The 27,858-nt window shown below is 41.5% G+C and overlaps 3 protein-coding genes across 6 annotated transcripts in view; 2 read left to right on the top strand and 1 right to left on the bottom strand.

The window, feature by feature from the left end:
• The window catches only part of taf1 (TAF1 RNA polymerase II, TATA box binding protein (TBP)-associated factor), a 14,988-nt gene extending 1,206 nt beyond the window's left edge, over window positions 1-13,782 (top strand). The window contains exons 2-40 of one of the 3 annotated variants that reach the window (XM_029520262.1): window positions 643-756; window positions 944-1,067; window positions 1,153-1,269; window positions 1,519-1,641; window positions 1,937-2,178; window positions 2,270-2,485; window positions 2,580-2,822; window positions 2,903-3,146; window positions 3,267-3,374; window positions 3,482-3,649; window positions 3,797-3,924; window positions 4,224-4,331; window positions 4,461-4,634; window positions 4,785-4,958; window positions 5,241-5,345; window positions 5,432-5,632; window positions 5,991-6,132; window positions 6,553-6,683; window positions 6,767-6,847; window positions 6,940-7,089; window positions 7,181-7,300; window positions 7,537-7,712; window positions 7,797-8,023; window positions 8,147-8,354; window positions 8,438-8,603; window positions 8,768-8,979; window positions 9,088-9,196; window positions 9,284-9,382; window positions 9,472-9,649; window positions 9,738-9,805; window positions 9,927-10,049; window positions 10,203-10,295; window positions 10,408-10,492; window positions 10,581-10,648; window positions 10,854-10,970; window positions 11,634-11,729; window positions 12,349-12,577; window positions 12,863-13,034; window positions 13,225-13,782. In XM_029520262.1, coding sequence (XP_029376122.1) covers window positions 643-756; window positions 944-1,067; window positions 1,153-1,269; window positions 1,519-1,641; window positions 1,937-2,178; window positions 2,270-2,485; window positions 2,580-2,822; window positions 2,903-3,146; window positions 3,267-3,374; window positions 3,482-3,649; window positions 3,797-3,924; window positions 4,224-4,331; window positions 4,461-4,634; window positions 4,785-4,958; window positions 5,241-5,345; window positions 5,432-5,632; window positions 5,991-6,132; window positions 6,553-6,683; window positions 6,767-6,847; window positions 6,940-7,089; window positions 7,181-7,300; window positions 7,537-7,712; window positions 7,797-8,023; window positions 8,147-8,354; window positions 8,438-8,603; window positions 8,768-8,979; window positions 9,088-9,196; window positions 9,284-9,382; window positions 9,472-9,649; window positions 9,738-9,805; window positions 9,927-10,049; window positions 10,203-10,295; window positions 10,408-10,492; window positions 10,581-10,648; window positions 10,854-10,970; window positions 11,634-11,729; window positions 12,349-12,577; window positions 12,863-13,034; window positions 13,225-13,447 — 5,862 coding nt within the window. In that variant the 3' untranslated portion in view covers window positions 13,448-13,782. Of the gene's footprint in view, window positions 1-642; window positions 757-943; window positions 1,068-1,152; window positions 1,270-1,518; window positions 1,642-1,936; window positions 2,179-2,269; window positions 2,486-2,579; window positions 2,823-2,902; window positions 3,147-3,266; window positions 3,375-3,481; window positions 3,650-3,796; window positions 3,925-4,223; window positions 4,332-4,460; window positions 4,635-4,784; window positions 4,959-5,240; window positions 5,346-5,431; window positions 5,633-5,990; window positions 6,133-6,552; window positions 6,684-6,766; window positions 6,848-6,939; window positions 7,090-7,180; window positions 7,301-7,536; window positions 7,713-7,796; window positions 8,024-8,146; window positions 8,355-8,437; window positions 8,610-8,767; window positions 8,980-9,087; window positions 9,197-9,283; window positions 9,383-9,471; window positions 9,650-9,737; window positions 9,806-9,926; window positions 10,050-10,202; window positions 10,296-10,407; window positions 10,493-10,580; window positions 10,649-10,853; window positions 10,971-11,633; window positions 11,730-12,348; window positions 12,578-12,862; window positions 13,035-13,224 lie in introns of all 3 variants that reach the window. The other 2 variants (XM_029520261.1, XM_029520260.1) reach the window with 2 other exon arrangements.
• On the bottom strand, window positions 13,460-19,661 carry LOC115054822 (SLAIN motif-containing protein-like). Of its 2 annotated transcripts, XM_029520264.1 has the most exons (8): window positions 19,230-19,661; window positions 17,493-18,808; window positions 17,087-17,223; window positions 16,877-16,993; window positions 16,649-16,747; window positions 16,273-16,569; window positions 15,823-15,939; window positions 13,460-15,673 (listed from the first exon to the last, which is right to left on the bottom strand). In XM_029520264.1, exons 2-8 carry the CDS (start codon window positions 17,849-17,851, stop codon window positions 15,417-15,419), a joined length of 1,383 nt encoding a protein of 460 aa, XP_029376124.1. In that variant the 5' UTR covers window positions 17,852-18,808; window positions 19,230-19,661; the 3' UTR covers window positions 13,460-15,416. The 2 variants fall into 2 exon arrangements, with proteins under 2 accessions (XP_029376124.1, XP_029376125.1); XM_029520265.1 differs by lacking the exon at window positions 17,493-18,808.
• slc6a7 (solute carrier family 6 member 7) lies at window positions 19,233-27,858 on the top strand. The gene is made up of 14 exons (XM_029520263.1): window positions 19,233-19,495; window positions 20,545-20,782; window positions 21,289-21,420; window positions 21,952-22,162; window positions 22,980-23,118; window positions 23,229-23,363; window positions 23,479-23,582; window positions 23,669-23,793; window positions 24,005-24,117; window positions 24,206-24,343; window positions 24,446-24,545; window positions 24,781-24,899; window positions 26,029-26,202; window positions 26,381-27,858. The coding sequence occupies exons 1-14, from the start codon at window positions 19,430-19,432 to the stop codon at window positions 26,549-26,551; spliced, it is 1,965 nt and encodes a 654-aa protein (XP_029376123.1). The 5' UTR covers window positions 19,233-19,429; the 3' UTR covers window positions 26,552-27,858.

The following is a 27,858-nucleotide window of genomic DNA, read 5'->3' as shown; positions in this document are numbered from 1 at the left end:
CAAGAGGTGGCCTCATCAGGTAGGTTTCAATCGAGGTAAAGGTGAATCTCCATGTCAGGAGTCAATATAATTTTTGCCTAAAAATGTGCCTATTCTTTTTATTTTGGCAAAAATAAGCCAGCTCTGAAACTGATGTCAGCTTTTTTGTGCATAAGCTCCATTTGAAATAATACAACTCCCCAAAGCAGCATTTAGAAGTCAAGTGTCCAGTTACGTTTGAGCCCTTGGGACTCAGGTGTTTCAAGGGCTATATGTTATACACTGTGGTTTCTACATTGATATAAACCTACCCAAATTAAATACTTTAATTTAGTATCCATTTCAAGTTTAGTGCACCTGGAAACCTAAGATTGTGTATTTGCCCCAATTACGTTCTGTCTGGTCTGTGATTATCAAATCTCCTAAAATTCCTTGTGTGAGATATTCACTTTATAAGCTCTGTATTCTACTGTAATTTATGTTTTCTGAGCAGAAATGTAATCTTAATTGTGCCCCATCTGTTGGTCCATTAACAGATAAATTAATCACTTATGCACTGCCATTGAGGAAACACTGTGATGTCTCACTAATGTTGCAAGTAACAGGATAAAAAGATCAACCAAACATCAATATTGTTATTGTTACGTCTCATGACCTTTCAAGATGTCAGACTCTGACAGTGATGAGGACCAAGATCGCCCATTTTCTCTAACTGGCTTCCTTTTCGGAAACATCAATGAAGATGGGCAGCTGGAGGATGACAGTGTTCTGGATAATGTAGGTGTTTTCAAAGATGCTTTTCTGCAACCACTGTTTATTACTAATCACTAAAATGATCATATCTGTTGGAAACTATAATGCTTTATACCTAATGTCCATTATATACCATGTACTATTTTTAATTATTCATTCCACAAACTTGCTCTTCAGAATATTCTGTGCTGTTTCTGTTTCCTTAACCCAGGAGTCCAAAAAGCATCTGGCGGGTTTGGGTACTTTAGGTCTGGGTACACTGATTACAGAAATTACTGCTAATGAAGATGGTGATCAAGAAGAAAGCAGGGACTCTGGTAGTGTGGATACAGAAGGTGAGGGTAACTATGTGAAGGAACTTTGCTTTAATGTAGCACAGAATGAGATGAAGTAACATTTTTGATATTTTTCCTCCTTCAGGTTGGGTGAAAAGCACCGAAGATGCAGTTGATTACTCTGACATTAGTGAGGTTGCTGAAGATGAGACAAAGAAGTACCGTCAGGCCATGGGGTCTCTACAGCCCAGCAGGAAAACAGGTGATCATCTTACAGCTCTCTTGTGTCACATTTCTTTTCATTTTGTTTACATTTATTTTTTATCTGGTATGATTTATAAACATGGTTTTTTCAAAAATGAAACCATTTGTATCTTTACAAAAAATGTTTAGATCCAAAACTGTATATATTTTACAAATGTTGAAAGGCTTTTCAATTCTGAGATTCTGTTTCTTTAGTTTGGTCTTGTCTTTGTTTTAATGTAAATCTTTTCAAACTTCTTAAAATTAGATGATGAGGATGATTATGATGCCGACTGTGAGGATATTGATTCTAAGCTTATGCCCCCTCCACCACCACCCAGTCTTCCTACATCTGTTAAGAAAGATGAACCATCCCCTCAGAGCACGAACGGTAAGTACACATTCATTGATAATTGGCAACTGGGGAGATATTGTGTGTCGCTTTACCTTTGCCACAGAGGTTTGCTGTTTACATAGCTGTGACTTTTTGCAGAAGTAAATTTGTTCGGAGAACTTCATGAGAGTTAACGTTATTGACAAAAAATCAGAATACCTCTGAAGAAAAGATTTTACACTTGATTATGATGGAAATTTAATAGATATTAAGACCAAGTTCAAGTATTGTACATGACTAATGCCAGATTACATTTCAATGTCTCTACTGCTGCAATCTGTCGTCCTTGTAGCTGGGGAGGAGGGTGATGGCATCATCTTGCCCTCAATTATTGCACCTTCCTCTACGGGTGATAAAGTTGACTTCAGCAGCTCCTCAGACTCTGAGTCAGAGACTGACCGTCCCTGCCAGGGCTCTGGGGTCGGAGGATCCCCAGACAGGCTCAATCTCCCTCTTGCTGGCATCATGCAGAAGGATGCAGCCAAGGCACTGCCAAGTGTCACAGAGCTTTTCCCAGAGTTTAGGCCTGGAAGGGTAAAGCATCTTCACAACCACTGTGTTTTTCTGAGCTTTCTCACATAATCATGGACCACACTCACACCCGGTGTCTTGGTCCTGCCACTAGGTGCTTAGGTTCTTACGGCTGTTTGGTCCTGGAAAGAGTATGCCATCCGTTTGGAGGAGTGCCCGTAGAAAGAAGAAGAGGAAGCACCGGGACCCTCAGCCTGGGACACCTCCTCTAGAAGGAGAGCCCACAGAGCAAAGCCAAGAGAAGAAATCTGGGTGGATTTATGAGTATGCAAACCCTCCACCGCCAGAGCAATGTCTCTCTGATGATGAGGTAACTCTTATAATAAATGTATGTTCTGTATGTCATATACTACAACAGTCTATAATTGTATTGAACAGTTAACATGCTCTTCTGTGTGATCCAGATAACCATGATGGCTCCAGTAGAATCTAAGTTCTCACAAACCTGTGGCGATGGGGACAAAGAGACAGAGTCTCGACCTAAAGTGGCAGAATGGAGATATGGTCCAGCCCAGCTCTGGTACGATATGCTCTGTGTTCCAGAGGACGGAAGCAATTTCAACTATGGCTTCAAGCTGAAAGAAGAGGAGTCCAGTGAGCCTCAGATACAGGAGACACCTAAAGAAATAACAGAGACTGCGCAAAAAGTATGCTCGCATGAACATCTCTAGCCCTCTCAGTGAAATTGTACTGATTTAGTAATTGATATTTTACATTATATAACTAGTTTCAGACACAAGGGGGCAGCGATGATGATGACGGCGGCACTTGTGAGCTTGATGGGGATAAAGAGAGAGCCGCCCTTGAGAATGAGCTTTTCTTGATGGTCACACAATTGCAATGGGAGGACGATATCATTTGGAATGGGGAGGATGTAAAGCACAAAGGCACAAAGACACAGCGAGCCAGCCTGGCAGGATGGTTACCATCTAGTATGACCCGCAATGCAAACGCCTATAACGCTCAGCAGGGTAAGATGCCCAGGAAAAATACAGAATTAAACATAGTTAGTGTACAAGGTAGCTGATGGCGAAAACGTTTTGTGTATGTGTGTGTGTGTGTGTTCGATAATAAGCAGCTTTATCTTGCAGGGCTGACAAGAAGTAATTCGCAGTTGGTGCCACCTACACCACCACCCATGCCCAAAGCTTCTTCAATCTCTGGCTCAAAGCGGGAAAAAAACAGCCATGATAATCAAGGTGAAGTTTCTTATTTTTGCAAGTGGTGGGAGGATCACAATACAAATAATAAGTTCCTCAGAGCTTTTCATTGAAAATGAATGTCATTTGTTTTTGTCCTTCCACAGCCTCTCAGGAAGAAGACTGCCCCTGGTTTTCAATTTTTCCCATTGACAATGAGGAGTTAGTGTACGGGCGCTGGGAAGACAACATTATCTGGGATGATCAGGAGATGGATCACCTGCTCACACCACCTGTTCTCACCCTGGATCCTAATGATGAGAATATCATTCTCGGTATATTCAAAAGAATCATGTTTACTTTCGTCTGGTTTCATTCATAACTTCACATCTCATCTGGTACATTTAATCAGAAATAAGCTGCTTATGTGCACCTTATTTTTAGTGTCTTTATTCTGACACAACCAAAACTGTGTCTTGTAGAGATCCCTGATGAAAAGGAAGAAACAACATCCCATTCCCCATCAAAAGAAAATAAGAAGGAAACTGCAATCAAAAAGAGTCGCATCCTGCTAGGGAAGACTGGGGTGATAAAAGATGAACCACAGCAGGTGGGCAGCCTCATCAGGGGAGGGAACATGTTTGATTATAAGAAGTGGCACATAAAAAGCAGTACTTCTTCAGTGAAGTCATGGGTCATTGACACAAAAAGTGATAAAAATATGTCTTGGATAGGGATGATTAAGCCTACAAAATTAAGCATGAAATAAGCTGAAAAGAAATTATAGTGCTTGCCAGCACCATTGTGTGTGAGCATTGACTATGACATTTTGGACTCAGAATAGCAGATAAATGCTTCAGTTAAGAAGAGATAAGGTTGGAATGACAATACATTTTTTCCTCTCATCAGAACATGTCCCAGCCCGAAGTGAAGGATCCCTGGAACTTGTCCAATGACGAGTTCTACTATCCCAAACAGCAGGGCCTGAGGGGCACCTTTGGTGGAAACATCATTCAGGTAAGCAGCAGACCCTGAAAACAAAAAGGGTCTCTGGGAAATCACATTAAGCAGATAAGAAGCCATAAGCTGAAACCATTTCATAAGTGTAATGTCAAGTCATTTGATCAACTTTTATGTCTTTGACAGCACTCCATTCCAGCACTGGAGCTGAGGCAGCCCTTCTTCCCGACTCACATGGGGCCCATGAAGCTTCGTCAGTTTCATCGACCAACATTGAAGAAATATTCATTTGGTACATTGGCTCAGCCAGGTCCACATGCTGTTCAGCCACTGCTCAAACACATCAAAAAAAAGGCCAAGGTGAAACCCAGCTCAGACCAAACAGTATTACCCTTGAACATGCAGATTAAGCTGCTTTTCTTTCAACCTTTGTATTAAATTAATGTCAGAGATGAATGTCTTTTTATTTACATTTATTTATCTATTTATTTTTTTTGTGGATCAACATAGATGCGAGAGCAGGAGCGTCAGGCATCAGGAGGAGGAGATATGTTCTTCATGCGAACACCACAAGATTTGACAGGCAAAGATGGAGATCTGATCCTGGCAGAGTACAGTGAGGAATACGCCCCTCTCATCATGCAAGTCGGCATGGCCACGAAGATCAAAAACTACTACAAAAGGGTGAACTTTGTTTTCCACTTTCATTGTGTAGCTCTTAAAAAAACATTTAACATTTTCATTATTTTTCATTATTTTCTGAGTTGCTTTTGTGAGCATATATATATATATATATAACAGTTAACTATAGTCTTTTACTGTCTTTTTTTTTTTTTTTTTTCAACTTCCTTGAAAGTTGTGTGTTTACTTGTGTCGTTCGTTTCAGGTTGTCAAAAAATGTTAACAAATTTTCAAGTACGGCTTGGTTTGTTATACGAAAATATTTTTTGTGTCTCTACTGTTCAGAAACCTGGAAAAGATCCTGGAGCACCTGACTGTAAATATGGAGAGACTGTGTACTGTCACACATCACCATTCCTTGGTTCTCTGCACCCTGGACAGCTACTCCAGGTCAAGCCCATCCCAACCAAAAAATTCAATGTTCAGAGTAGGTATTTATCATTAGAAACTGAAACAATTTTTATTTTTTCTTTCAGGCATTTGAAAACAACCTTTTCCGTGCTCCTATCTACCTGCACAAGATGCCAGAGACTGACTTTTTGGTTCTAAGAACACGCCATGGCTACTACATCAGAGAGATTGTGGACATCATTGTGGTCGGTCAGGAGTGCCCTTTGTTTGAGGTTCCTGGTCCCAACTCCAAACGAGCAAATACTCACATCAGAGACTTCCTTCAGGTATGTTTAATTTTACAGTTTTTAACCTGTAAAGCAGGAGTGAAAACCCTTGTATTTGCCATGTTTCTGTGCTGAACACAAACATGCTAAACATAGCCATCATCTGTCCAACACAGTGCTGTTGCACCAGAAACCTGAAACACTGCAGCACTCTTTCATCCCTGAGTATATGTGGGTGTGCCCTTCTAACTGCACATGATGGCATTAGTGCACTCTAAAGCAAACACAGCAGCAATGTAAAAGGAGCCCATCACTGTTTTAGCAGGTCTATTGTTGCAAAAGAGTGATTACTGATCCTTCCCAGAAATTTAAGTTGTTACTGAGCAAAAAGCTAAACTTCCACATCTCTATTCTGCAGGTGTTTATTTACCGCTTGTTCTGGAAAAGCAAGGATCGGCCCCGGAGAATCCGCATGGAGGATATTAAGAAAGCTTTTCCTTCCCACTCAGAGAGCAGCATCAGGAAACGACTAAAACTCTGTGCTGACTTCAAACGTACCGGTATAATTTTTTTAAATTTATTTAGTATGCACCTTGTATGTCCATGGATCAGTGATACTCATCATATGTAGGACAAGACTAAAGCAGCTCTGTATCAGGGCAGTGTTGAGGTTATCAAGAGATACTGTGTTTGAAGCTTTTTCAACTCAGCAGTATGTGCACCTTTATTGACAGACAGGAATCTGAACAGGGAAAAAGTTTTTTACACCTGCTATGGATTTTATCCTGGAGGTAAGATACAGTCAGGACAGTATAATGATACAGGATACAGATGTTCAGAGTTTACATCAGCGATTAGTGCAAGGTTATCTATAGTACAGCTAGAAATAACAGAGATGCAGAGGACAACATTTGTCCCTCCATATTCTGCAGCATTCTGTGGGGAAGAGTGAGATTGAAGATTTGCTCTGTTCTTATCAGGGATGGACTCTAACTGGTGGGTGCTGAAGCCTGACTTCAGATTGCCTACAGAAGAGGAGATCAGAGCCATGGTGTCTCCAGAGCAGTGCTGCGCTTACTATAGCATGCTGGTGGCTGAGCAGAGACTCAAGGTGACAACCGTGTTTGCTTTTCAATAATTTAGATAGGTAAGAAACTAAGTAAGTTAATGATTTAAGATCTATTTCTCCTCCAGGATGCTGGTTATGGTGAGAAATCCTTCTTTGCTCCCGAGGAGGAGAATGAGGAGGACTTTCAAATGAAGATAGATGATGAAGTATGAATCCACACTTCCAGGGACTTTTAAGTGTTCCACGCTTAATATATTAAAGAGCTTTTCAGACACTGACACCTTATCACACATCCTAGGTGCGCACAGCTCCCTGGAACACAACAAGAGCCTTTATCTCTGCCATGAAGGGGAAATGCCTATTGGAGGTTACAGGAGTGGCCGATCCTACGGGCTGTGGAGAGGGTTTCTCTTATGTCAAAGTGCCAAACAAGCCGACTCAGCAGAAGGTCTGACTGATTAGAGCACAGTTCTGCAACTGCATTGTCTGCTTTGTGTAAGTGCAGAGGGTGAAAACGTTAGCCTTTTCTGATATTTCAGGATGACAAAGAGCCACAGCCAGTCAAGAAGACAGTGACAGGTACAGATGCTGACCTGAGGAGACTCTCACTAAAGAATGCCAAGCAGCTGCTGCGCAAGTTTGGTGTTCCAGAGGAAGAAGTAAGACCATGCCAATATGCAATCACATAAAATTGATGTAGAAAGGTCTAATGGTGGAAGAGGCGGCCCCATAATAAGATAATCCCTTATTGATTGCCATCAATCCTCAAATCCAATCAATGATAAATAACTTGGATCATAACTTGCATGTAAAAATCTCTTTACCGCTATCCCATGCTGTGCTTTGACCGTATCTTTGAGATGACTTCAAATTTGTGTTTGTGTATGTGTGTTAGATCAAGAAGCTCTCTCGCTGGGAGGTGATTGACGTGGTCAGGACCATGTCCACAGAACAGGCGCGTTCAGGTGAAGGACCCATGAGCAAGTTTGCCAGAGGGTCTCGTTTCTCTGTTGCTGAACACCAGGAACGTTACAAGGAAGAGTGCCAGAGGATCTTTGACCTGCAGAACAAGTGAGACACTCTTACTTATGTCTTTATATTAGACGCAATTCTGAGCATACTCTAAACATTTGCCTTGTTGCACCCCCACCGCAGGGTGCTAGAATCGACAGAGGTACTCTCCACAGACACAGACAGCAGCTCAGCGGAGGACAGTGACTTTGAGGAGATGGGGAAGAACATCGAGAACATGCTGCAGAATAAGAAGACCAGTTCTCAGCTTTCCCGTGAGAGGGAGGAGCAAGAGAGGAAGGAGCTGCAGAGGATGCTAATGGGCGAGGAGAGTGACCGTGACAACAAGGGACGCAAGGAGCGACGGAAAGGCAAGTGTACTTTTAGTGTACTTTTCACAGCAACTTCTCATGGTTCACCGAGTGCATGTATTAGCTATGTAAAGTTGAAGATTATGTTTCTCACTGTAAACTTTACTTCCCTTGATTTTACAGCCAGTTCCTTGTCCACCAGCTCACACAAGGACGATGATACATCCTCCATCACAAGCCTAAACTCCTCGGCCACAGGGCGACGACTGAAGATCTATCGCACCTTCAGGGATGAGGACGGCAAAGATTATGTCCGCTGTGAGACAGTACGCAAGGCTTCAGTCATAGATGCTTACACCAGGATCAGAACTACCAAAGATGATGAATTCATGTAAGTCTTTTTAATCAAACACTGGATCACTGCAAATGCACTCGTGGATGTTTAATAGGCAGTTGTTTATTTTGTGGCTACAGACGAAAGTTTGCCCTCTTCGATGAGCAACACCGAGAGGAGATGAGGAAGGAGCGCCGGCGTATTCAGGAGCAGCTGAGGAGGCTGAAGAGAAACCAAGAGAAAGACAAGATCAAGGGGCCCCCAGAGAAGAAGGCCAAGAAGGTCAAAGAGAGACCAGACCTCAAGGTAAAAGTAAGCTTGCTGATTCAATACTATACTTTTCTCTGTCACTGTTTTCCTTGCTGGCTTTTTGGTATCAGCTTTTTTATGATTAGATCAAATGTGATATCAATTGAGTAGAACGAGTAGATTATTTGTCGTGTTCCTTAATATTTGCCTCTTTTCCCTAGTTAAAGTGCGGTGCATGTGGAGCCATAGGACACATGAGGACCAACAAGTTCTGCCCGCTATACTACCAGACCAATGCCCCACCTTCTAATCCTGTTGCCATGACAGAGGAGCAGGAGGAGGAGCTGGAAAAGACTGTCATCCACAACGATAATGAGGAACTTATTAAGGTGGAGGGTACCAAGATCGTATTGGGCAAACAGCTTATTGAGAGGTAGTGTAGTGTCTCTCTTCTTTCCTGCCTTTCTCATCTTTCATCAAAAGTGCAGGACTTTGGCACATGGAGTACGCTCCGTCTTGTAACTCTTTTTTTCTCCTACAGTGCTGATGAGGTCCGTAGGAAATCTTTAGTGCTCAAATTCCCCAAGCAACAGCTCCCACCAAAGAAGAAAAGGCGTGTAGGGAGCGCTGTGCACTGTGACTACCTCAATGTAAGTAATGGCGGTGTGCAACTTGTCTCAGCACTTTTTTAAGGTTAAGTCTGTTTAGCTGGTATTTTACAATGATTGTATTCACAGAAGCCACACAAGGCCATCCACCGCAGACGCACTGACCCCATGGTGACCTTATCTTCTGTGCTGGAGAGCATCATCAATGACATGAGGGATCACCCCAATGTAAGCCCTGTGATGAATCCACTCAATCATTCACTGTTCCCATACACTGCTCTCATCTCAACTCCACTACTTTTATCCTGTGGCCGTAGACATATCCATTCCACACACCAGTCAATGCCAAGGTTGTGAAGGATTACTATAAGATCATCACTCGACCCATGGACCTGCAGACGCTGAGGGAGAACGTACGCAAACGAATGTACCCATCAAGGGAGGAGTTCCGTGAAGCCGTTGAGCTTATTGTCAAAAACAGCGCCACCTACAATGGTAAAGTCAAAACAACATATTTCATCAAGGGTTCAGTATGACTTTTAATTTAAGCCAATATCATTATGTTCATTTTTTTTTTAATCAGGGGCAAAGCATCCAATAACACAGGTAGCACAGTCCATGCTGGACCTGTGTGATACTAAGCTGAAAGAGGTGAGTGAATGTAAATGTTTTCTTATTTCATACCTACATTTCCACATCAGTGCTGATGTGTGTATGTGTGTGCGTGTGCACGCACACATCTGCGTGTGTCTGTGTGTCTGTGTTTGTCTAGAAGGAGGACAGACTAGTGAGGCTGGAGAAAGCCATCAACCCACTGCTGGATGATGATGATCAAGTGGCCTTCTCCTTCATTCTGGACAATATTGTGACCCAGAAAATGATGGTTGTTCCTGACGTGAGTCACATCTTAACATTTTCTTATCACGGTCGTTGATTTATTTTTTTGTGCAGATTAGGTTGTTTTTTTTTTTTTTTTTTTTTTAAGACAGGTATTATGAAGTTAAAGTGATGATCTACATCTCATTTTCTATCCTTCCCCTCTTTATAGTCATGGCCATTCCATCATCCTGTCAACAAAAAATTTGTGCCTGATTATTACAAGGTGATTGTAAACCCCATGGATCTGGAGAGCATCCGCAAGGTAAGGGTCATAAAATGTGTCAACCTTAAACCTCATTTGATATTTTTAAGATTAACAAGATATTTATTAGAAAACTTCCCTCTATATCTATTTGTCTTTCATGGTTCAACAGAACATCTCTAAACACAAATACCAGAACCGAGATGCCTTCCTGTCAGATATCAGTCTGATCCACACCAACAGTATAAAATACAACGGTAAACACAACACTGTTAGTGAAACTCGTGCAGTCAGGGCTCTTATAAACTATGTGACTAATTTAGAAAAATAACTTGTCTTTCACAGGCTCAGACAGTCCTTACACCAAGACGGCCCTGGAGATTGTCAATGTGTGCAAACAGACTTTGGCTGAGGTATGATGATTCACAGTCTGATTTTAGTTTGCTGTCTGCAGATTGATGGAAGGAATCATCACTATTTATGCTTTGAGTTATGTTGAACAGAGCTTTAACATGTTATCAGAATTATTTAATGCTTGGGAGTACATTATCCTCCAATATGTGAGTTTTTTTTTAAACTATATATAGATGGAAGAAAATGTGCCTATTGTGTTTCCAGTATGATGAGCACTTGACTCAGTTGGAGAAGGACATTTCAACTGCTAAAGAGGCAGCTCTGGATGCGGCAGATTTGGAGAGTCTGGACCCAATGACTCCTGGGCCTTACACACCACAGGTAGAACAGCCAGCGCTTTACTAGCTTGGCAATTAAGGGTTTCCTGGGTATCTTCCTTCATTAACAGTAGACTTTAGGCTTCTAGCTACTTATAATGCGCCCAACCAGGTAGTGTAAACTTTTTTTGTCCACAATAGTCACCTCACCACACCTTGTAGCCCTTCTCCTACCCTGGGACTTTTATCTCTTTTTCTGCACTAACTTTCCTTTTAGATTCAAGTGTTTCCTCTCTTCGGTCTAGTTTCTTCATCGTAGTGTTTTCTTTTTCCCAACCTGTTTTTCATCTTCAATCCTGCCACCTTGTCCTGTCTCTCCATTTGTGTCTGCCACTCTGTGTGGTGTTGGCCAGCCTGCTGATCTGTTTGACAGTGGGGCTTCAGGGAGTCAGCCCAGAGAGCCCAGCAGCCTTTTCTCTGAGGGACCTCTAGTGGTAACTCCAGAGAAGAGAGGGGGGCAGGTATGGAGAGAGACAGCAATAAGGCTTGCAAACATATGCCACCTGTCCTCTGAACTCCAGGCCTGTTTACCTACTTTGTTGTACCTTATTTAAAAGCTCTTTGATACACAAGAACTGCACAAATAACTGGGGAAAATTGTTATTTTGCTTCTTGGCTTCAAAATAAGGCATAGGTGTGCTCAGACTTCTTGAATCTTCTCTGTCAGGGACGGCACAGCAGAAGACCTGGGGAGGAAGAGTCGGATGTGGACATTGAAGGCTTTGAGGAGGAAGACGATGGGAAACCCAAAACCCCTGCTCCTGTAAGACAGATATATTTGATAAATGGCCAAACTGATGGTGTACATGTATACATGAATTCATCCAAAACTTTATTTGTACAGTAAGGCCACCATGAACACAAAATGTACAATAAGGGAATCTATAACCAGTGAAACTTTGAACTGTATAAACAGTAAGCAAAATATAAAAGAGACATTACCAAAGACAAGCAAAATTTACACATGCACACATTTGTACTGCTGTTACTCAGCCAACAGATTTCAAAAGATTGCATTTTATACTACATTTTATACTACTTAAATTTCCTAATTTCTAATATTATTTGTGACGCATTGACTCTCAAATACCAAATATTCTTGAGTCCTTGTGTGGTGCTGTGTGAAGTTGAGATACAGTTCATCAGACATGGCAGGAAAGGTACCAACTTGCTAACAAGGACATTTACATATGCATAACACATCTAACACAGCCCATCCTCATGACCCCATCCTGATTGTGTTGGGAAACTAGTTCAACAAATCTATTCATTTCATTTTTTCACAGTCTAAGGACTTTTCTAGATACATTGGAAGTAATCACATAATTAGTTTACTCATGGCTTTTGTATTTATTTCTTGTTTGTGTGATCCATGTCTCCAGGCAGAGGATGCAGAGGGAGACCTTGAGGATGAAGATGATGAAGATGAAATGTTGCTGCCACCTCGTAGACGGATGCATGACCAGGAGGAGGAAGAGGAGGATGACGATGATGAGGGAGACGATGGCAGATCTAGTCGTCCTGCCCAAGCAAGTGTGCTGTACCAGGATCTGCTCATGTCTGACGGAGAGGATGATGCCAGCGAAGAGGAGGGAGACAACCCTTTCTCCTGTAGGTCCCCAGTGGGTGGAACTGAAATTGCTAGAGACGAAAATGGTCACAAGTAAACAAAATAAACACAACATCCTAGAAAAATATGGGAAAATTAAATAAAACCTCTCCTAATGGTGCAACTACATAATGAGCAAGAAGACATGAATTGTAGAACTGAAAAATGAGAATGGCAGTTTATCAAAATGGTCATTGGTCTGTAACATGAGTCACTGATTATTCCTCAATGAAGACCATGTGCTTCGTGTTTGAGCTTTTTCTTGACATGTTGTGTGTCCTCTCCAGCCATTCACCTCTCAGAAAGTGGCAGTGACTCTGACAGAGAGGTGGACGTGCGACCTCCACCCCCACGTAGGGCTCAAGAGACTGCACGCATGGGTATGGAACAGGACGAGAGCATGATGTCCTATGATGGAGATGGGCCTGATGAGCCTCACATGGAAGACAGCAACGTCAGGTACGACAGGCCTGGAGTGAATAAGACCTAGAAGATTTGAGTCAAACAAGTCTCTTGTTTCCTGTTTGTACTTGAGTGTTTAGTGCAATGGTCACAGTTCATTTTTCTGAATCTGTTTCTCAATATATCACATGCATTGCCATACTTAAGTCACATTGGTGGTGCAACGCTCTCCCTCTTCTTCTATTAGTTACGGCAGTTATGAAGAGACTGAGAGCCGGAGTCAGATGCAGCCATCTAGCATGGGAAATGATGAAGAATACGGCATCAGTGAGGAGGAGGAGGAGGATGAAGAAGACGAAGCACGGAGGAGAGGCCCAGCTGTGCTGTCCCAGGTTCAGCTCAGTGAAGATGAGGAGAGCGAAGAGTTTCGATCAATCGGTGGAGACAGTGACATGGACTCGGACAACTAGGTTAAATTTTAATATGCAGTGTCAAGAAAACATTGTTTTAAAATGAGAAATTGAGATTTCTCTGGTGAACATATTGTACATTCATAATTTTGTAAATGATGATTTTTGTTTATAGCCGTGTATTGTCAACTGTGTTGTACCTCTATGGAAGAAATCAGCAAAAACTACATTTCAATTTGCCCTCTATATGTTGGGTGAATAATGTGCATCATGGCGTTTCTTGAAATGATACTTGAGTTGTTTTGTACCATTTTAGGTCATTCATATTCTGTGCTCACAAAAACAACAAATTAAAAAAAAAGAATAAACTGAAGATTAACAAACTGTCTTTAAAAGCATCTAATCTTATTTCCAACAAATGTCCAGTTGCAGTTTGCAGATCACTAAACATTTTAATCTGCTCTCATGATGAGGGATTCAAGTCCTTTTCCATTTTGTTTCCTCACTCAACATTCAGGAGAAGCCAAATACTGACACTATCTCTCTCTTCCTTCTTTATACTTTTGCAACAAAATATGACTGAGTTAGGTTAAAGGAAATTGTAAAAATTGCTAAAATGTTTTGAAGGATGCATGAAGCAATCAATATTATTTCAGCCTCACTAATTCAGCAGATAAATTCCTAAATAAAATTGACTGAACAGCAGAGGGGACTACAGCACCACGCTGGCTGGCTGAATGCATTCTTGTGTAGTGGAAAACAATAAGGCAATTCTCAACAGTGCGGCTACAAGAGCCAATGTGCTGCTGGCAAAATGTATCTCTCATTATTTCACCAAATATTTGATCACTCTGTTTATTTGTTTGCCACTTTATTTGTACTCCATCTTGGGCTCAGTGGATGCCTCTGCAGGCACAGAATAGAGTGACTAAACAACTGATAGATTTGCTTTGAATAAAAGGCTATAAATAAGTACAGCAATATAAATGCAGAACAACCTCAAGACGGGTAGCTACATGAGAGACATGTAATATACCTGAGTTATACATGCTATACATAATCATCTAAAGGCTTTTCTTCTTTGCTGTTTTTTCATTCAATGTCAAGTGCTGTAACTGAAAGGGTTCAAGTAGAATTTGAAAGGTAAATAGTCTTGGAAATTTCATCAATTGTTCTAAACTATGCACCATTGTTAACACAAAACATCCGCATAATGTAGGTGCCATTGAATTGGGCAATGAACAAGTTGTAGGAAGAAGTCACAGTTCTATTTTCTGATTACAAACAAGTTTCATATTTTGCAGAGATCAACTGAGCTCAACATCTCTTACGTGATGGCACATTTCCTGTTGCAGCAGAGCCACAGAGTCAATTCTGCAATCTAAAGTGAAGTTTGTACTTCCACATTCAAACTAGCATCTATGGCAATCAGTGATGGAGCTTCAATTCCTGACACTGTGCCACTATGTCCTTTTTATGATACATTTTATGATCTCTAAGAATTAACTGAGCATGCACACATGCAACACAGCGTTTGGCAGTAATTCATCAGTACACAACATACAGTAGAGAGTGCTGCTGCAGCACAGAGCATTAGTCTTCACTGTCAGTATCTCCAGAGTCCCTCTGATGGGCGTCTCATCAGCAGGACAAGGCTGCTGACAGTAATAGTAATAATTCTTATGACTTCAACAGCTAATTCTTTTGAGTGCATGTTCAGACAACACAACGGGACATCTTAGTCATATGTAATTAACCCCTTCAGGATGCAACATTACCAACACCCTTTTTGTCCATAAGCTGCTGGTGGGAAAAATGACTCATAAGCCAGTATATGGAAAGGAAAGTTCCCACATGCAGAACCAGGAGCAACATGCCATGAAATAATGCATTCAATAAAGTGCAGATGCTTATTCAACCCCAGTCTAAAGATAATGGTAGGATTAGAAATAGAAATAATACATGGATTTCCTCATATTTTGATTGCTTTGCATCATTTCAAGTATCAGGGATTCACTGTGGATGCTGTTCACTGTCGAGCTGACGGCCCATTTCTTGTCCAAGCTACAGTGCTCAATGTCTCAGGTGAGGCAAAAACACGTCCATTAAAAGACAGGCATCCCTTAGCCGGGTGAGGAATCCTGCAGGGGCTGAGGGATTGAGACCTCTGTAGTTTTTTCATGGATGTCACCCGGATGGAGGAGTCCCTTGATGAGGGCAATGACACATTGGAGTTCATCCGCGCTGCAGATGGAGACTGAGAGCAGCGACTGATAGACGATGAACCTGGAAGAACAACCAGGATTTTTGAAATTGCTTTAATTGTATGATGTGTCTTTGTTTCAGGAAAACCCCCGAAACAACACTGTGCAACATTGTTGAATGAAACCAATTTAAACAGCTTTGTTTGAAAATGTGAGGAAACAGATCCAAACCTGATGGAGGCTGAATGATGTGGTCAGTAAGGTTGCAGCCATCTGTCTCTACACTCCGGCTATTTCTAACAGCCTGGAGGGAGCGGAGGCTGGTCCGAGCAGGTGACTTTGTCCAGCCTGGAGATGCCGCAAAACACACCAGGTTTTATCAGGTTCAAATCAAATTCACTGAGCTGATGACTTGGAGGGAATCTAATGGGTTGTTGTTGTTTTTTAATCTTTAATGTTTTGTTTTTACCAGACAGGAAAATTCATTTATTATGAAGTTTACCATAAATTTTGTAAATTGTATCTCTTTTTCCTCTGTCTCACTGTTACCAAGTCACAAAGTACTTACTACACAAGATAGATTTGGATATCATTAAGAAAAAAATCAGTCACAGTCAAGAAATAATCATAACACCTTACACCTATCTAACAAAATATCCAATGATAACAATCTCTCTGCACCTTGATTCTGAGTGAGTTTAAACAGCTTGAATTGGGTGACTTGCTGGTGGAGGGTGGCCAGTTTTGGACTTTGGCTGCTCTGCTTGGCAGCTGGTGAGAGTAAGGAAGAGGAAGATCTCGGTGACAGCAGAGCAGGCTGCCAGTAAGATGAGGAAGAACACTCAGCTGCATTTCTGGGAGTGAAGTCATCAACATTTTCTTCTGTGCTGTTAAAATAAGACAGAAGCTTCACTGCTGACTCGGGGCATCTCCGAGGTGAAGCGACAGCGGACGATGAAACACAGTCCTGACGTAAACCTGAGAGACATAGACTGAAGTTACCACCCAACATTCAGTCTGAAACATCGGCTCTACATCATCAGGAGTCTATACTCACTGGCCTCCTGTATACGAGCCATGATGTGGACATCTGTGATGTCCTCCAATCTGTAGTTTGTGTTTATGGAGTCATGAGAGACACTCAAATCACTGTTGTCTGTTCAGATTGATAAATGCAAAATATGTGATTAAAGTTTTGATCAGTGTTGAAGAATGAAAAGATTTATCTCATGCTATTTTGTATAAAAAGAGATTGAAGAACCTGAATATGTTGTCAATATATTACCTAAACCTCCAGAGGTGGTCTGTGCTGAGTTGAAAGATGATCTGTCCACTGGAGAGCAAATAGCGTCATTGCCAGTGAGAGGACAAACAGGACGTTTGTAGAAATTACTGCTCGATCCTGACAACACAGAGAGCAGCCGTAAAGTAAACCTCTAAGGAAAATGAGGGAATATTTTTTACAGCTGAGTGAGTCTGGGTGCTGCGTGTTTACTTTCATCCAGCCTGTGTATCAGCAGGCGACATGCTGCCTCCATCTCAGGACTGGGGTTATCCAGGACGTGTCGACACCACCTGAGAGCAGACTGAGTCTTCTCCACAGTCTCCAGCTTCCTTGGAGATTCATACAACCTGTGAGGAACAAGAGGACACTAACTTCATTCAGCGTGTGCATGCCGCACAATTGCTCTGGGTAAAAAAAAAAAAAAAAAAAAAGAGACATGCATGATAAGAAAACGTTTTGAAATATCTTGGGGACATGAAGAATCTAGCTCTCCTCATTCTAGCTCCTTTTACATTGGACCACTGATAAAACTTTGATTCATATTATTTCTACATTGAACTTAGTCCTTTACTTGAATCTAATAAATATTGAATGCAGATGTCCTGATGGCCCCTACCAGCTCTCTTCATCCTGCTCATCTTCTTCTACATCAAGCAACTCTACCAAGTCCAAAGCAGACTCTTCTTCTTTTGGCTCAGTGTCTTTATCACAGTTATAGTTGTGTAATGTCCCATCGATGGCACAGCAAGGCAAGGGTGACTTACAGCCTGACTTCAGGTAATCAAGTCTTATCCTGGCATCCATGGCAAATGACCGCGTGTTAGAGCTCTGAAACCTTGCTGGTTCGGTGTTGGTCCAGATGCTGCTGTACGGCTCTGAACTGCCCTCCAGCCGTGCAGAGTTGTCTTTCAGCTGAGTGCAAAAATAATGACTCCATTTGCTTCTCAGTTGGTCTTGGACTTCCATTTTCTTCATGAAATCCTTAATGCCTCTCACTTCTTCAAGCTCTTGCCTAGTTTTGCTTTCTTCTACCTCAGTGGACTGTAATAAGGATGCTTAGCTGATGTCACTCCAATTTCTCACAAAACCTTAACTTCAGAATAACACAACTCTTAAAGTTCTGCTTATGGCAATTTTTGCTCTGCACAAACAGCAACTGTACCTTCAAATGACCCACATTTGCTGAGTAGCACCGTTAAGTATAGACACGCAACAGATTGCATGGATTTAGAGAGGCACCATGAGCTTATGTGGATTAAAGAGCCTGTGGTTACTATTAAAAAAAAAAGGAGCCACCCAACATCACACCATCAGGTCTAATCTGAACAACACCTATAGTCAAGAGAAGGAAACAGTTTAGTCATACATTGTGAGGGCATTAACCTCTTTTTACTCCATAAATAAAATGTAAATATATCCTATTGGCATTGATGACAGGAGTCAGACTTCACTGTTGTGCTGCCTTCTTTGGTTATTATACCAAATGCTATGGCTGCCTGACTGCAGCTGGCATGTAGCTGTTGCTCAGTTATCACACCCCAGGAAGTTGCAATGAGAAGTGTGGTGAGACGCCTCTCTGTCCCTGTCAGTCACACGTTAGACTCAAGATTGACAGCTTCACTCTTCACTCAAATCACAGAGCTTTTATTTTTTTAAACATTAAATCATGTTAAGTAACTGAGGAGTGAACTGAGGAGATGTGCTTCAATTAAAGAGGAGCGCTCATGTGTATGTATGCTCACACCGAGTCAGGTCTTTCATACGACCTCTTTCTTTTATCATTTAGGATTTGTACTTCAAAACTCACCTTACATATACAAAGTAAAAGCAGGAGAAGAACCAAAACAATGAAGAGTTTTGAAGGTAAACTGTGGTTCAATAGGTCTTGTGCAGAAGGTAAACATTGCTGCAGGGAAAGGTCAGAGGTCCCATCTGGGTGTGGTCAGAGGAAAGAGGAAAGTTTTGCTTGTCAAGGAAACATGTCAGATGTGTAACACTCTCTAAAATCACTAACAGCGGGTTTTTGTTGTTTTTGATAGTTGTTTAATAACAACCGTCACATCTGTTGTGCTTATCTAAAGTCCACACTGGAATAGTTTCCATGTAATTTACATTCAGACCTTTTGTTTGTGAAACAAAATCATTTTTCACTGTAACCTGAACTATTTTGCTAGTATAAAAAGCCCCCACCCCCCACCTGACTGACCGGCTCCTCCCAAAACATCCCTGAATCGATCGTGATCTACTCGATGAAGCCACAGAGGGATGATTGGGCCCTGCCCCCCCACCTCCTCCGCACCTGCGCCCCGCCGCCCCGCCGCCCCGCCGCTCTGCCGCTCCGCCTCCACCTCACCGCTTCCTGATCGTCATCGCTGATGTCCGACTCCGCTGCGGTGTCACGCTCCTCCGCCGCCGACTCACGGTTCCACTTCACCGGCCGCTGAAACTACAATCCTCTTCCGGACTTCCAGGAGGACTTCTGCCTCTACAATGTGGACAACCGAGCGCTAAATAAAAAAAAAAGGAGCTAAGCGCCACTTCTGCTGCGGGGAAATGCGGGACCAAAGCGGCAAAGCCGCGGCCGGGAGTCCCGATGTTTGCGGTGCGGACTCGACGCAGGTAGGAGCGGAGGTCTGGGGCTCTCTACACCTCAAACCGGCCTAAACATGTCAGTCTGAGCCGGTTTAAGGGACGGTACAGTCCCTCTAACTAATGCGGGGAGACATTTAATGTCACCGAGCCAGGAGGGAAATAAAGAGCACAGAATAAAAGTTGTGCGGCTGAAGCTGCCCAACCTGTCCGTCCACATTACTCTGAGCTGCAGGGACGGTGTTCAGCTGCACCTGAGCTGGACTCCCCCCCTTCACCCTTTCCCTCACCCAGCAGCTCCACACCCAATGACTCTTCTGGCTTCCTTTCATATAATTGATTTAATTAGTTGATTATTTATTGTCATATTCAGAAGCAAATTTTTTGAATTTGATCAATTTCCTTACTTCTCGCCGCATACTGGTTTAAACCAACATACTTCCAGTTGATGGTTAGTACACATGTGCTGCTTCTTGTGCTGTTTGTCCAAATGATGGTGCTGATGTAGATGTTGATGCTGTTCATTGGACTTTATTCGTGCCCTCTTGGTTAGCTGCAAGTAATTGAACATGAAACAGTTGCATTGCACGTAGTGGCCTTAACTTCCTCCATCTCAATACCTGGTAACATTTTAATACACACATGTCTGGGGCTATAAGAGATCTCAGATATGTTTTATTTAGAGATGATTTACAATTAGACATCATGTTTTGATGAACTGATGTTTATTTTTTATTTTTTTGCATCAGTGATTAATGTTTAAACTTGAAACAATGAGCGTAATAAAGCAGAAAGCAGAAGCTGTTATCTTCATCAGACTTCCTCCCTGCCACCTAAAAGGACAAAACAGTTCCTGTCTTATTAAGGTTGGTGACCTGTGGGAGAGAAGATAAAATGTGCATTTTGGTGGTTTTAATGGCCATTTACTTGGATAATGCATTATTCAAGATCTCACCGATTAATTCTGTTTTTTTAGACTTCAGCATGAAAAAGAAAAGTCAACTAATAACATTTACTCCGATATTTATACTTCTGCATATTTCCTGCCTGTTTTGACTTAATTATTATTTCTTTTTAAGAATTCAGTGCATTTAAACGGACATACTGTCACACAAAATGGGCACAACCAGACAGCTACACCTGTGCCGCAGTCACAGTGTGAATCCAGACCCCCAAGTCCTCCACCTGTTCCAACTCCAGCTGTCACAAGGGAGCAGTGGGGAGGGAAGTACGAGTTCCTGCTCTCCTGTATTGGATACTGTGTGGGACTGGGAAACGTGTGGCGGTTCCCCTATCTCTGTTACCGCAATGGAGGAGGTGAGCAACTTACAGGCAATGTCAAGTTCCCTCTGAAGTATCAAATGCTCGAAATACCAGATGGTATGTCTGTAGTCATTTTTTCCGTCCGTTTGGAGACGAGGCACTCTTTGCCCTGCCCTTGGGTTCTGCTAATCATAGCGGCTTGGTTTGCACACTCAGTGCAGAGCTCTTCATGGCAGCCTTTAGTTCTGGAAGTGAGAAACACAAAGCATTTACTAATCCTTTAAGAAGAGACAGTGTTTTTTCACTTGATTGCACACCGGATATGTTGTCTGCCTCTTTAACCCAGCGTTACAGACTATGCATCTTCACCTGAAATCAAACATGTTTGAGCTTATCCAAGAGCAAAGCTGAATAACATCTGTCTGTGAAACTGCCACTTAAATCAGACAGAGTCTGTGTGCGACAACCTGCCTCTACAGGCCATCTGCTTTGAGCTAAACAAACCAAATCATTACTATGGATGCGTCTCACAGCAGCGCCCTTCATTTCTCTCATCACAGGTGTCTTTCTCATTCCCTACTTCATTATGCTCTTTGTTACGGGTGTTCCACTCTTTCTCATGGAGCTGAGTTTAGGCCAATATGGAGCAGCTGGCCCCATCACTGTGTGGAAATGCTGCCCTCTGCTCAAAGGTAACAATCTCATCTCTCAGGCTTCTTCTAATAACATTAGTGACACACAACTACACTTTTTCATTCAAATGAATAGGAAATTGTGTCCAAACCTTTGACTGGTAGTGCATGTCAGTGTGATAATTTATTGTGAGGTTGCATTCAGTTCCCACTATCCACATATTTTTAGTAGTGCTTTGATAATGCCCCATTACTGCTCTGTATTAAGTTTCAAAGAATCTTGAGCATCCAGTTTGAACCTCACATGCTGCATGAGTGTGATGTCACATTCACATCACAGTTCCAGGCTTAATGTACATTGAAGTCCAGGAAAAAAAAAAAAACCCTTTGTCAACTCATTGCAATATATGTGGCAATCCTGAACAACACATCTGCTAAATATGAATATGAAACCTCCAGAAGGTGTCAGAGTCTAAAACAGAGCCAGCAAAACAGGTTTTATCAAAAAGTGGCTGATATCTCATATAAACACAAACATTTCCATTATATTTTCTTAGATGCTTAAGGTGCCTCGTTTCTCGTTTCCTGTAGGTATTGGCATTGGCATGCTCTGCGTTTCCACATTGGTGTGTCTTTACTATAATGTCATCATAGCGTGGACATTTTACTACCTGGGCAGCTCCTTCCAGAGCCCTCTGCCCTGGTCCTGTGATGCTGTAGCCAATGCAGCTCTCTGTGGTAACAGCACCGGTGGGAATAGCTCCACTGGAAAAACCCTCAGCCCTACAGAAGTCTTCTGGAAGTACGTTCTTTTTTTAATCATCCCCAATAATTGCTGTGTAACTTTATGTCTTCTGGTCATTTCACGCTTTTTGGATTGTAAGAAATTTGTAGCTTTTAACGCAAGTGCATTTGTCATTCATTTTTGCTAGACTCTGACCCTACATACAAACCTTGCGCAAACTTTTTTCAACAAACATCAGTATTGTTTTCGAATGCTGGAATTGAGCTGTCGTCTATTAAATTATGAACTTTGCTGCAACACCTTACTTTTGTGTTTTAAATATTATCTATTATACTCTATAACACAAAATATAAGATTTGCACCTTAAAAGGTCAACCATTTTGTTTTCTAAAAACAGATGTATGGCATGAAGATTATTATAGTTTATACGTGTTACTCCTCAGTTCCCTGAATAGATCTACAAGTTATACGTTGTTGTGAAGGGTTTATTGATATATAGCAAACACACCAAAGGGTACAGTCTGAGGCCAAATATAACGTTTAGGGTGTGTTCGTAGTTCCTATTTCAAGAGCAACAAAGAATAGCTAGCTTTGAGAGTAAGTAAAGCACTGTATTTTCACTGTTTCCACAAACACTCATGGTAGTTCCTAATGTTATAATATTTATATAATTCCCCTCTATCCTTAGTGGTGTTGAAACGTGAAAGAAAAATATTGTCACATTCAGCAGTATGAACGTCTTCACAGCCATTTATTAATCCAGCCTAACAAACACACCCTGTATATTTTATGTCAGATCATGTGTATTAAGTGTGGCTAAAGGTGTGGCAATAGGTGTGCTGTATAATGTGTGTATGTTTGTGTTGTTTTATAGTGAACGAGTTCTGGGTGTAGTTCACAGTGAGGGCCTTCATGACCCGGGCCCTGTCAGGTGGCCCCTGGCCCTGTGCCTCCTGGCAGCCTGGATCATCATCTTCCTGTGTATGCTCAAGGGCATCCGCAGCTCTGGCAAGGTGAATCAATACAGTGATGTTATTGTCAGCTCTCTCTCACAGACAGAACACTAGCCTTTACTGCCAGAACACATCAGCCTGAACTTCTCTACGTTGTCTGTGTTTTTCAGGTGGTTTATGTCACAGCCACCTTCCCCTACTTTGTGCTCATTGTTCTGATTATCAGAGGTGCCACACTGGAGGGCTCTCTTCAGGGCGTTGCTTTCTACCTCACACCAGACTGGAGCCGATTATCTAATGCACAGGTACCTCTGACGGCAGACCCTCACATATGAGGAGTCTGAATGCCTTTTTAGTGCTATGACAACAGCAAAAAGTGTTTTCATGGTTTAAAGCATATCTCTCTCTGAAACTTTACAGGTGTGGAATGATGCAGCCTCACAGATTTTCTACTCCTTAGGCATTGGAGTTGGAGGGCTGCTTTCTATGGCCTCTTATAATAAGTTTGACAACAACGTCATCAGGTGAGTTTGCACTCTGCTCCAACATTTACTCTGGTGCTGCAGTCGTGACTGTATCAGTCTCTTAACTGTGGTTCTTCTGCTGTCAGGGACACCATTATTATCACTACGGGAAACTGCACCACCAGCTTCTTTGCAGGATTTGCCATATTTTCAATCCTGGGTCACATGGCATGGAGGAAAGGGGTGCCTGTCGGAAAAGTGGCCGATACAGGTAGATAGCTTGACCAATGGAAAAACAGTAATCACTCGTGTACAATTTTAAAACTTCATCAGTCATAGATTGATTGTCATTATGCCTTTATGTGGATTATTGTGCTTCAGTAAGATTCAATAGCACACAGACATCTTTGATGAATTCATGACGACTAAATTTAAAGCACTCTGAACTGTAATATTTATTTTATTTTACTTTCTGTCTTCAGGTCCTGGATTGGCTTTTGTTGCCTACCCAGAAGCCCTTGCTCTACTGCCAGGCTCAATGTTCTGGTCTATTTTGTTCTTCCTCATGCTCTTCATGCTGGGGATTGATACACTGGTGAGACTGCAGACTTTATTAACTGTATGTCTGATATAATATGACTCAGCTTTGTATGCGTAATATCTTCTGTGCCGCTGCCTCACAGTTTGGCAACATGGAGGGCATTACCACTGCCGTGCTGGATGAGTTCCCACATCTGAGAAGAAACACATTGCAAAAGTCCTTGTTCTTGGCCGCGTTGTGCTTTTGCTTCTACCTGTTTGGCCTCTTGTTAGTGACCGATGTAAGTGTGTTTTTCCTGAACTGGAGTGACTATAGTAGGAATATGGCTGCAATCTTCTCTGTGATCACACCCACATTTGTTATCATGTCTATGTCTTCGTAGGGAGGCATTTACTGGTTCACTCTCATTGACTCCTTCAGCACTAGTTTCGGCCTCATCATCATCACCCTCTTCATGTGCATTGGCATCTCCTTCTTCTATGGTAGCTCATCTCACTCCCTCATTCTTCACATCAAACTCCTCCTCAAATTCAGTCACTCTCTTAAAACACGGATAACAGCAGCCTCTTAGCTTGTGTATATCACATCAATTCACCATTATGCCCTTTTTCACAACAAATTCAACATATTCTGTTATGTTCCCTTGCTTGTGTTAAAAAGTAATGTCATTTTTCCAGGGTTCCTAATGCGTTTCTCTTAATGAACTTTTCTTATTAGGCATCAACCAGTTTTGTCAAGACATTCTTGATATGATCTGCCACTGCCCACCATGGTGTGGCAAAGTGCTGCTTTACTTCAAAGCCTGCTGGGTTTTCTTCACTCCTTTTCTTCTGCTGGTGAGTAAACACATTAGATCTTGGTACAAAATGACAATAGTGTTGGTTAACTGTGAACAGTGGTGGGGCTGGTTACTGTATGACATAGAGCCATTTAAAAAGTTGTTTAAACACATTTACACAACATTTAAAATGTGTTGTCTTCTTTTCCTGTACAGAATGCATGAAAGAGGAGGATAGCATATTTGTAGTGTGTGGATTTTAAGCATCTCACCTTTTAGTCCATTTCCTTTTGTGGCTTAAATTACTCTCAGGACCTCTAGTTAATCTCCTTGATTCGGTTCATAGCACTTCACATATTGCTTTAACAATTTATTTTTGTTTATTGAAAGTGCCTCACATCACATGACTTGAGTACTGGATGCAAATCAGTGTGCTTTTCATTCCCTCAAAAAATCACAAGCACGTTTGTTTTAGTGGAATTAGGGATCCTTCCTTTTGATCTTATTTGGCCATGAGTCACTGATTATGTTAAGTTAGAAACAAGATGCATTTTTCTGTTGTAATTAATTTGACAAACTAAGAATGATTGGTATTGACTTGTACACAATTTCTAGTTATGACCTTCACTACCTAATATCGCATACAGTCCATTTAATATTGTGCTGATAAGGCACAATCCATACTATGTCACCCCGTCTCTTATTTCTGCCACTCTTCTCTGTATGCTGCCTGAAGCATAATTACCATCCACAATAAGGCGGATGGATATTAAAATACCTATTTGATGATACATTTACTGTTGTGCATTGTTATACTTTCAAAGGGTAATTTGATTAGGGATGAGACAGTGTGCTGTCCCAGAGAGTTAAAAATACCCCAGTCAATGAGAGGTTTATCAGAAACTGAAGGAGAGGAAAGCTAAACACAGAAATTGGTAAATTTATCAATTAGCGTTACAAAAAGGTCAAAGAAATAGAATAACATTAATTCATTGGAAATGTAGCCAACTGCGCTGAAATCTTCACAACAGCAGTGAATAATTCAGAAGGAGAAACTGACATTCAATCTGAACTCCCCTTGCAGCATGTCTCTGTTGACTTTCTCAGTGTCTCTCCCTCTTTTGTCATTGTAGCTTTTTGTTAAACTGAAACATTCCTTCATTGACTCTTTGCCTTTCCCTTTTCAGTTCATCCTGACGTATATTTTCATTGAGATGTACAACACATCACTTCACTACGGGTCCTATGTGTACCCTCGGTGGGGTAAAGCAATTGGCGTGTGCATAGGTGCAACCTGCTGTTTGCAGATCCTCATCTGGGCCATTGTGGCCATCTGCAAGGAAACTGGGACACTGAGAGATGTCAGTATCACCATTATGTATTTCTGTCACTGTGGCCGCACCGCTCTGGTTACACCTGACTCTCATGAGTGTAGTTCGAATCGACTGTCACTGCCTGTACATCAGTTACAGATGACGCCATGTAGGAAGGGTTATGACTTTCTCTTGGTTCTTTTTTTTTTTTTTTTTTGTTTTTCAGCGTTTCCGGAAAGCAATACGACCTCTGAATTCCTGGAGAGTGAACAACTTGAACAGCTCCGGGAGAGTACAGGAGCATGTGGAGCCTGAGAGAGTGGAGGGTCCGTTTACTGTCACGCTCACAGACATGGACTTTACTGCAATGACATGGGAGGCAGGAAGCCAGGCTTAACAGCATGGAAAGCCGAGACGAATGTACAGCGATGAGCAAAGACAGAGGAATTAGACTTTGTTATTTGCCCCAGCAAGGTTCTGGTGGCCGTATCTGTGTGTCCTGCTGGGCAGCGTGGATAAATTTTATTATTTATATTCTTATCTATGATTGAATAGTATTTTTAATTTTTTATGTTGTGTATTATATAAGGTCACATCTGTAAAGTTTGTCTTATTTTTGTCGCAGCGTACCAGGACTTTTGGATGAGCATATTTTTCACCATATTTATTGTCATGGGAGCATAGTTCAGTGATTTTTCATTGACAGAGGTCAACAGCAAATGGACCACCAGAGTTTGTTTGCCACATTCCAAGGAGGGACAAAGAAGTGCAGACTATCTTGACAGTTACCTAATATACCACTAAAAGACCTGGAGAAGGGACCAAAATTGATCAGCCTCGCCAAGCCAGGCAGTTTTCATTCATCTTATAAATATGAAAGGAATAAATGCACTTATAAGACAGCTTAAAGTCTTATTAGTATATTAGTATATTAGTATATCTGCAAAATAAAAAAATAAAATCAGTTCTCACAGTGAGAGCACTGTTGTACAGAACAACTTTACACATTGATGATGGGATGTATAGAATTTTCTGGGTAATTTTTATTATCCTTTGAAAAAGTTAGATCACAAATTGTGGGTATTTAAGTAGCTTTCTATTTTTTTTTTTTACGTGTACTGCAACTTTGCTTATACAGTCCTTTAAATGTGAAATTTACACCCTGTTATTTATTAGCAAAAAGTCCCTTCTTCAGTCATTTTATATCGCTCATCCGTTAAATGTGCTGTCAACTTGAGAACAAGATTATTATTATCACATCAATCATGCTTGGACTTCTCACATCTTTTGGACGGGACAAACTTTGATTTGAGGATGTTTCGAGATATCAGCAAAGTCTCTTGTTGAATGTTATTGACCACGCTGCCTACCTCGTGAATGTTTTAACGGAGTCTTTGTATGACAAGCACAATGATATTAAACTTTGGACATTTGAAACTAATTCCCCCCTAGATTAGACAGTTCAGCTGTACACACCAGTCACCGATTAGTATGGCTGACTGAAAGCTGTAAATCTGCAATATTTGCATTTAAAAACCTTTTCAGTCACAGGGAAATTTTAATTAAATGTTTTTCAATTTGCATCTTTCAATAAGAATCCCCTTTAAACTGCTAAATAAGTGGTAACTCATCTTTTCTGCCTTTGTACACCTTGTTGCCATTATCTTGTATATTGATGTACATAATAATTAAATATTATTAATG

This window comes from Echeneis naucrates, chromosome 14 (assembly GCF_900963305.1).
Source record: "Echeneis naucrates chromosome 14, fEcheNa1.1, whole genome shotgun sequence".
In the NCBI taxonomy this organism is placed as follows: Eukaryota; Metazoa; Chordata; class Actinopteri; order Carangiformes; family Echeneidae; genus Echeneis; species Echeneis naucrates.
This window is presented reverse-complemented; position numbering and strand designations above follow the sequence as displayed.

Excerpts from the sequence above, each read along its gene's own strand:
- slc6a7 (XM_029520263.1), top strand. The coding sequence starts at position 19,430 with ATGCGGGACCAAAGCGGCAAAGCCGCGGCCGGGAGTCCCGATGTTTGC. Across the intron at positions 24,118-24,205 it reads TGCTGGGGATTGATACACTG|TTTGGCAACATGGAGGGCAT; the intron begins GTGAGACTGCAG and ends GCTGCCTCACAG. Across the intron at positions 26,203-26,380 it reads AAACTGGGACACTGAGAGAT|CGTTTCCGGAAAGCAATACG; the intron begins GTCAGTATCACC and ends TTTGTTTTTCAG.
- LOC115054822 (XM_029520264.1), bottom strand. The coding sequence starts at position 17,851 with ATGAAGAAAATGGAAGTCCAAGACCAACTGAGAAGCAAATGGAGTCAT. Across the intron at positions 17,224-17,492 it reads GAGCAGGATGAAGAGAGCTG|GTTGTATGAATCTCCAAGGA; the intron begins GTAGGGGCCATC and ends TGTTCCTCACAG. Across the intron at positions 16,994-17,086 it reads GATACACAGGCTGGATGAAA|GATCGAGCAGTAATTTCTAC; the intron begins GTAAACACGCAG and ends CTGTGTTGTCAG.